The following is a 9,311-nucleotide window of genomic DNA, read 5'->3' as shown; positions in this document are numbered from 1 at the left end:
TTATATACAAATATACTAGCGACTACTTCGAGGCACCGCATAGGTGAGTTAAAATGAATTTTTTTATGTTGATGTCTCGCAAAAATGCATTGAATATGTAATGTTAAAAAAAAAAAAAACATTATTTGGGGAATGGAGATCTTCCGGTATTAACTGGTGCTCGAGACTTGCATTCGCAATCTCAATTTCAATGGCTGGTTATCATTTCATACGACATTGTATCATATTCTTTAAGAAAATTATTTAATGCTGGCTTCCCTAAAAAACATATCGAAGGATGTTCATGATGCAAGCCTAGGCTTTACAGCTCCTTCTTACATCACCAGTGGTGTTCCGTGTAATGGTCCTGGTTAGAAATTATTACTTTGTTGCGCTACTTTCACCGCAGGAGGGCTCTTACAATACACTGAGGCCAATGATCTCCTCTTTATAGGCTTTCCAAAGTCCACCAACCGTGTGCAGATGAAGACTTCCAAACGCCAATTCAGACAACACAAAGACATATAAGTGCATGGGAGATGTTTTTGAAAGGTATACCATTAATCATTGTTTGTACTTGCATTTTACTAAAAGAACTAGCATGCTAACTTGACGGAGCTATCTGTACCTCAGTGTTATCTAAACCATATAAAAGAAGAGGGAATTCTCAATAGCCACGGCACTTGAAATTCTTTTAGGCACAATTAGAGTAAATTAATCTATGACACTTGTTTTTCCTTTTTATTAGCTATATTTTTATGCACCAGCAATACCAAGCGTGGGGCGCCCGTGTACCCGATTTGATCTGATTATTCATCAGGATCTCCACCAGCCTACCCTCAAATTGAAATTCTTTTAGACAGGATTAGAGTAAATTATTCTGTGAGACCTTGAGCGTGGCCAAATATATCAATCGAAAGGTTTTGACCTCCTGAGTTCAAAACTGTAATTAGATCTCATATCGGTCAGGAGATGACGGAGTTATGAGCTAAATGTTTGTACTTGAAAAACTCAAAGCCATTCTATGAGCCGCTATGCCGCGGATAAAATGTATTTTTCCGCGATTTAGTTACGTTAGAACATTTGATTGATAGTATACAGAATTCATCTTGAGATTTTGCTCGATTATCTGAGTATTTAATTTAGTATTATAACCGTAACCTACAGCTACCATAAATCATTGCAAAAAACTTTTCAAACATATCATGTATAATTTTTAAATGTTGTAATATCAGCAGGACGATCACAATCCGTTCGGGCTTTAAAAGACACTTAAGTAGATGTACATTTAATCCTCTGTGACGACATACTTCCAAATTTTGGTCCTATATGACGACATACTTCCAAAGTTTAGTCCTATATGACGACATTCTTCCAAAGTTTAGTCCTATATGACGACATACTTTGAACGTTTAGTCCTATATGACGACATACTTTCAACGTTTAGTCCAATGTGAGGACATACTTCCATGTTACATGACAGATATCAATACTACAGCTTTTGGCAGTTACTTTTTTTTTCTTTTGTTATGCTATGTGCTCTAGGAAAAGCTTGTGAAAGCGACTATTGTTTCACTTTTATAGACCAAAATCTGTGTGAATTATCATGTTTATAGTTCCAAGAGAGATTCCTACTTTAGGCGCAACGGACAGATAAATTATTGGGTTATTAATGGTGAGAAGCTTTTAAACTTTCTTCGCTGCCTTCAGTGTGCAACTGGCAGACGGTCGTGGAGAAGGCTATTTTTCTTTCTTTATGCTGAAACCGTGCCTTCCCTTGTTTTACTTATATGGTTCAACAAAACATATATTTCTTTCTACGAAACATTAGAGTTTCGTGGCTGGCATACCTATATCATTACGAAATCGAATTTCGTATTGGAAGGTGCTATAATGTAATCTTACCAGAATAGCGTAGCCGCAGAACATACAGATGGCCAGGGACAAGGTAGTTGTATACGAAACTTATTATTATAGATTGTGAACAACACGTTACAACATCTTTTCAGTCTATTTCCTACATTTTCATTACAGTTCCTTTCTTGTAAATTCGAATAATATTAAAATCCATGAGAAATTTTATAACGTCAAATGTAAAAAGGCCCGGCATGGCCAGGTGGTTAGGGCCCCGGCATGGCCAGGTGACTAGGGCACTCGACTCGCAATCTGAGAGTCGCGGGTTCGAATCCCCGTCCCACCAAACATGCTCGCCCTTTCAGCTGTGGGGGCGTTATAATTTGACAGTCAATCCCACTATTTGTTGGTAAAAGAGTAGCCCAAGAGTTGGAGGTGGGTGGTGATGACTAGCTGCCTTCCCTCTAGCCTTACACTACTAAAATAGGGACGGCTAGCGCAGATAGCCCTCGTGTAGCTTTGTGCGAAATTCGAAAACAAACAAACAATCAGATGTATATATCGAAAAAATAAAGCTTGACAACTGTATTTTGTGTCAGCAACAGCTAGTGAGAATATTTTCAATTGGGAATTGTATACGCTAGGGTAATATGGTTGTAGAAATAAGTTCATTTCCTACAGAAAATGTTTATAAAAGTTTCTCACAGCTGGTGCATTTTCAGAAAAATGAAGATTATTTTGCGGTAGGCTTTCTCACAAATGTACTTCGAAATCAAATTGTTCTATAAGGTGGCACTGCCTAAAATATTGGATATAAACATTGTTTAAATTGTTTTTTTTGTTGTATAATGCAGTACTTTTATACATAAACTTAACAGTTCACTAGGAACACCATCTTTACAGTTGTAGATTTAAACCTAATTATCTATTGGCCTGGAGGATTCTGTTTGGATATAGTTTTTCGGTACAATACTGATGGAACTGTATACTTCTGAAATTACAGTAATTATGTATATATGTAGATATATAATACTTTGTATATGACTACACAATTCAAAAAGTATATAATACTGTAAGCATGTGTCTGCCACATAAAATTTACTAATTCATTTTCCTCTAGCGAAAATGTCGTAAACCTATGTATGTATGGATCACTATCATTTATTTACCCTAAATGTTATCAAAAATATCCATACTGTTTAGTCAATTTTGCCCTTGGTAACTGCGAAGCTTGGCTTTGCTGTTGATACTTGTCTAATTGGTTTCAAAACCCATCTGAAGCCTTTCTTCCATAAATTAAGTCGCCTTCTTTATTTGATTCTGTTTTGAAAAGCGGTAATAAGCACGAGTGCTAACGATGCTCACAATACTTTTCAGTGAAACAGCTAAGTCGCGATTAGTGTTTAATTAAATAAGTTTTCCTAATTACGAGAGCTTTCACGCAAACACTTAGACAAAAATCGCTGTAATTTGTTTCCTGTTCTCATTATTACTCCGGGATCAAATCAACTAAATACAAAGCTATTTACTCTTGACGTGAAACACTGACTGCAATATTCCAATTTATTCAAGTACTAATGATAATAATTTACACGTGCTACGTAATAATCAGCTCAATGGACAGTTAAAAGCATTGTTTGAGATTTTACCACGCCAAGTTTGTAACCAGCGGCCTGACCTTATATTAATTATGTACTTATGATATTATAAAAGTAATGGTACATTGTTTAGAAGAAACTTAACAGGTGTTAAAGTACTGCATTAAAATGTGTACTTCAAAGTGATAGTTTGTGCTTAATATCAAGAGCTACTCAAACTATTCAGCAGCTTCATTAAGTCGCCGACTCTGGTAATAACTTGGCACTTGAAAGTGAGTCGGTGTTTTTGTTGACTGGTGGTAGTTGAAGACAGTTTAAAATTCTAGTCTGTTTCAACAACACCCATGATTTAAAAGCAGTTCTCATCTATTTTCATGCGCAATGTGTTTGAAGTTGAATTTTCAAATCAGTTAAAAAATACCAGATAATAAACAATAATATAAATTTTCAGGACTACAATGATTTTCAGTTTTGCTGGTTCATATTTGAAAAAAAAAAAAAAAATACGTGCATGTACTTAAACTGATTCTGAAGTAAATTATTTTTTAAAGACATTCACGTATTAACAATTAAACAAACCACTTTCATCACAACAGTGGTGTAAGAAAGTAGCCCCCCAGTGGCACAGCGGTATGTCTGCGAACTTACAACGCTAGAATCCGGGTTCCGATACCCGCGATGGGCAGAGCACAGATAGCCCATTGTGTAGCTTTGTGCTTAATTACCAACAAACTAACATAAGAAAGTGACCTGTAAGGATATACCTGCAAAATGACGATAAAAGGCAGTTCGTAATTATTAGATGTAGGTATTTGAATATGAATTATGAATAAACATGTTATAGAAATATTAGTTAAATAAGATAAAGTGTACGTTTATCGTGGTTTAATATTTTATTGCACGTAAAACTAATCTACATCTAAAAATACAATAAATCTTTCATACGAATGGCTTAAAAAAAAAGAGGAGATAAACAAATCATGCCCCCTATTGGATTGTAAAAATACTAACTTTTGAAAATGGTAAGTTCGAAAACGGCCATAATCAGTATGGAAATGATTATCCTGTTTTTTAGATTAATTACTTTATAACAGATACTGAGAGAGCATTATTCCCTTGAGAAGTTATCAACTTATGGAAAAAATAGATAACGATTTCCTACTTACCATCGTCCATGATGGCTGTTGTGACATTCTTACCGGTATACCCTTGAGCCCAGGCTGCTTCAACGTTCAAATCCAAGCGGCGTTTACCACCGTTCTGGCCAACGTTTTTCTAAACGTTTGGATAAAAGAGAAGAAAAAAAAGCGTATTATTTTAAAAATTATTACAAACTGTTATTCACATAAACTTTAAATTAAGAAAAATGAAACTGAACAAGTTAGTCTGAAGAACGTTTGAAAAACGAAATGAACTGAAGGTTTTGAACACTAGATCGACCCGGCATGGCCAGGTGATTAGGGTGCTCGACTCGCAATCGGTCAATCCCACTATTCGTTGGTACAATAGTAGCCCAAGAGTTGGCGGTGGGTAGTGATGACTAGTTGCTTTCCCTCTAATCTTACACTGCTAAATTAGGGACGGCTAAGACAGATGGCCCTTGTGTAGCTTTGCGCGAAATTCAAAAACAAACAAACATTAGAACAATAATGTTTGTATATTTTATTTTTAAAAAGAAACAAACACATACACAAAAGACAAAAAACAAGAAAATTATTTCCTGTGAAAATAGCCATCATATAGGTCTGGATATTGTTATATCTCTTAAGGTAGTAGTAGCTCGAATGACAGGTTATATTAAAGGCAGCGACATCTAATGGAGTATTTGGTGGAATATCGTTAACTTAAAAATAATGAAATTATAATAGTTTGAAACATTGGCACAAATTTTATTTGTAAGCGCATTTTAAGACAAATTTAACTATGCTTGAAAAAAATTATTATGAATGTTGAATTATATATGAAGACTGGGTTTTATACGAAAAGTAAAATAAATTATTTAGAAGACGTGAAAGTGGCATCAAGTTTTACATATTATAATTTAGAATGAAGTTTTGGTGAAACATTGAAGAAGTCATTCTTTTTTTAAAAAATATTGTCAAAATCTACAAGAATTGTTAGATTTAATTACAGCTAGAACGGACACAGTTAAGTTTCTACAACAAAGCTTCGTACTATCTTCTCGAAAGGCATGTACGTTCTACGTACAGCCCTCTGGCGGATTTCAAATATGCTAAAATAGAAGCTGTATTTATATTATAAATTTGTTTCAAACTATGTAAATAGCTTTAACCTATAACAGTTTTGTTTAATTACTAAAGAAAAATGATAATAACACATGAAGATATTTAAAATAAAAAAACTATCAGTCACTAAAAGTAAACCTAATTCAGCAACACGGAGATGGTCAATATCTAATGATTATTTTTATAATAAAACTTTTGCTTTTGCAACTTTTATACTACATCCTAATAACGTCTAAGATATTCATAATACTAATAGTACTTTAGATATCACTAAGGCAGGTAGGTCATTAATGAAGCAATAGGAAGATACAAGGGCATTTAAATAAACGACGCCTGAGGAGATAAATAAGGGAGGATTTAAAATGGTTGGAGGTTAGAGTAAAGTAAGGACTTGTGGATATGCAGCTAACATTTGTTGGTGTAGTAGGAAACATACTGAAGTCATGAAATTTTCATAGAGTTTTCAACTAGAGCCTTAGAATTAGATGACTGATTACGTACTTGACCAGCACGCCTACACTCCAGCAGGCCAATGTCTGGTGTAGGGTGCATAAACACCAGTTCTTCCACCACTGTGTATCACAGCGGCCCTGAGAGAATAAGGAAGTAACGAATTGAAGATTGTAATGCAACAAGTCTATTTCCGACCAAGATGCAGATCTGACCGTCTTATTGGCGCCTGTTTATATTCGCCCTGTTTGTTTATTGTTCATTATTTTGTATAATGCTCTGTGGGCATGAGAGGACAAACAAATAATTAAAGTAAAGTGCAGCTTCACCTGTCCTCACGTAATCCGCCATTGACAAGCGTTTAGGATAAATAAATCGTTTCTTACACAAAGGCTAACAGAAATGTTGGTGAATATATATTTGTTACACAACGATTAACAGAAAGAAGTATGGGTAGAAATAGATTCGGTTAATATATATGAAGGTAGACATAAACTTGTTACACAGTGGCTAACATATGGTGTGAAATTAAATAAATAAATTAGTATTAAAGATCCTTATATTAATTCTGATATGTTGTAACATGGATCAAATTGATAAAAAATTACACTTCAGTAATATAACCCAGTTCACACCGTAACAATTGTTGTCAAGGTTCATGGCCTGACCTATAAAGAAAAAATAAACTGGTTCAACTATGCTTTATGTTGAATATGCCGGTGCATCCTCTCCTATTGTTGCTTCCATGTTGAACATACCGGAGTATTCTCTCCTAATGTTGCTTCCACGTTGAATATGCCGGAGTGTTCTCTCTTAATGTTGCTTCCATGTTGAATATGCCGGAGTATTCTCTCCTAATGTTGCTTCCACGTTGAATATGCCGGAGTGTTCTCTCCTATTGTTGCTTCCACGTTGAATATGCCGGAGTATTCTCTCCTATTGTTGCTTCCATGTTGAATATGACGGAACATCCTTTCCTATTGTTGCTTCCACGTTGAATATGCCGGAGTATTCTCTCCTATTGTTGCTTCCATGTTGAATATGCCGGAGTATTCTCTCCTAATGTTGCTTCCATGTTGAATATGCCGGAGTGTTCTCTCCTAATGTTACTTCCATGTTGAATATGCCAGAGTATTCTCTCCTATTATTGCTTCCATGTTGATTATGCCGGAGTATTCTCTCCTATTATTGCTTCCATGTTGATTATGCCGGAGTATTCTCTCCTATTGTTGCTTCCATGTTGAATATGACGGAACATCCTTTCCTACTGTTGCTTCCACGTTCTGGTGGATTTATTGTGGTGTTATTGTGCTTTTTAACAAAACATCTGATCATGGCACGATCTTCTCCATGATGTTTAACACTGCTCACTTCTTTCCTTCATAAATCCACAACACATGATATAAGCTTGGTAAGTTACATGTTACGTGTTGTTTACTCGTAAAAAGATTCAAACTTAATGTTTATCAGAAAAAATCCTACATTCCAGTTGTTTTACGTCGGGACACGAACTTTTCGGACACCTGTCAATTATACCAGTATGTAAGTCGTATCCCAACCAGCCTAAAGATCACTACTGGTTTTGGTAAAAAAGGGCTCGTTGATATTTTCTATAGCAGACATATCGCAGTTGATATGTTATTTCAGACTATTCCTTACCATCACTCAGAAGTTATTATTAATAACAAATATGGGTAGGATATGAACTTATTATACAACAACAACAAATAAAAAATAAGGATAATTATAAACACACTATAAATGAATAAGTAGAAATATATTTAAAATTTAATAATTAACCAAAAGAGAGAAAGAGATCGTTCGTTCATTTTTTGTTTGTTCGTATATTCGCACAGAGCACCTGCGCTAGCCGTTTTTAATTTTGTACTGATAGACTAGAGGAAAGACAGCTAGTCAACATCAGCTATTGCCAAATCTTTGGCTAGTCTAACGAATAATGAGATTGTATCATCACTCTTATAACGCACCTACAACCCCTACCGGCTTTGCAGCAATCCACGTGAACCACGAACCCTCGGTTCTATTGTCCGGAGCGCTAATCGCTAAGCCATGTCTGGCTATAAAGAGTTTGATTGTCGAAAGATTTTTATGTAATAAATTCGTGAGATTTCAGCAATCTACAAAAAAATTAGAATTTTCTCGGGAGTTTTATTTTTAATCTGTATACGTTGCACTCTTGGGATTTGAGGATATGGAAAGGGACTGAAGTGGGTGGTAAATGTTGCCGAAAATAAGAAAGTCAGTATGTTTACGCTAGGATAGACGGTAGTATTAGGTGAAAAGTTAATATCTACGAAATCTAAAGCCGTAGCCAAAGTTTCTTAAATGAACGAAAGGAGGAAGAAAGCTCACCGGTCTTTCTATTTCACTCAGAAGAGGAAAAAACTGCTCTTCAATATATCATTTTTTTGCCGAGACGACAACAAAATTCTTTCATACACTCTGACAACCCAGTATCTTATGAAGCTTGCAAATAATATCTGAATGTTTTTTTACAGTATATTCCTTTCCTAATACGGCACGAGCATCCGAAGACTTGTGCCATGCATTTTATGACTGTGAACACTTAAGAATAATATCAACGTAAGGACAGAAAGGATAGTACTTCTAACAATGTGTGACGTAACAAAAGTTCTCGAGACTCAAATACATCTTTAGAATCACTCATGGATGGTATCCTTCGTTCGAATATTACTTTTTTCGTAGTTTGTTAGTAGTATACTCATTTCAGTGTTGACGGTATTGTACCATTTCATAATCAGGTAACAAACGAAACTTAATTTTTACAAGTTATATGTGCTTCCTCGATAAGTTTTAAGAAAGAAAACTGTACTGTTGTATTTTATTCTTTTACGTTATGTCAGAGTGCCTAAAAGATTTAGGGCTCGGGACGTTTCGGCTTTTCAATATGATATCGATCATGGTTTTCTGTTCTCATTTTTCAGAACATCAACTAGGGATTCGGGGCACAGGCCACGCGTGCCAGGGCCTACAGATGCCTTTGTTCTATACAACATTTATCACTATTTTGTATTTTTGACAATAAACGATAGCTGTTTGCTTATGTTTGAAAAACTGAAATTGTACCGAATATTTCTGTGATGGATTAGGGTAACTAGTTTAATTCGTATTTTGCTCACACAATAGAATCTTTACATATATG

At 35.2% G+C, this 9,311-nt stretch overlaps 1 protein-coding gene across 1 annotated transcript in view; it reads right to left on the bottom strand.

Moving 5' to 3' along the window:
• The window catches only part of LOC106459205 (neuroendocrine convertase 2), a 103,899-nt gene that overhangs the window by 33,521 nt on the left and 61,067 nt on the right, over positions 1 to 9,311 (bottom strand). Inside the window, exon 4 of the mRNA XM_013918811.2 lies at positions 4,598 to 4,706. Within this exon, the coding sequence (XP_013774265.1) occupies positions 4,598 to 4,706 (109 nt within the window). The remainder of the gene's footprint in view (positions 1 to 4,597; positions 4,707 to 9,311) is intronic.

The sequence above is a fragment of the Limulus polyphemus genome, unplaced genomic scaffold (assembly GCF_000517525.1).
Source record: "Limulus polyphemus unplaced genomic scaffold, Limulus_polyphemus-2.1.2 Scaffold26, whole genome shotgun sequence".
Taxonomy (NCBI): Eukaryota; Metazoa; Arthropoda; class Merostomata; order Xiphosura; family Limulidae; genus Limulus; species Limulus polyphemus.
This window is presented reverse-complemented; position numbering and strand designations above follow the sequence as displayed.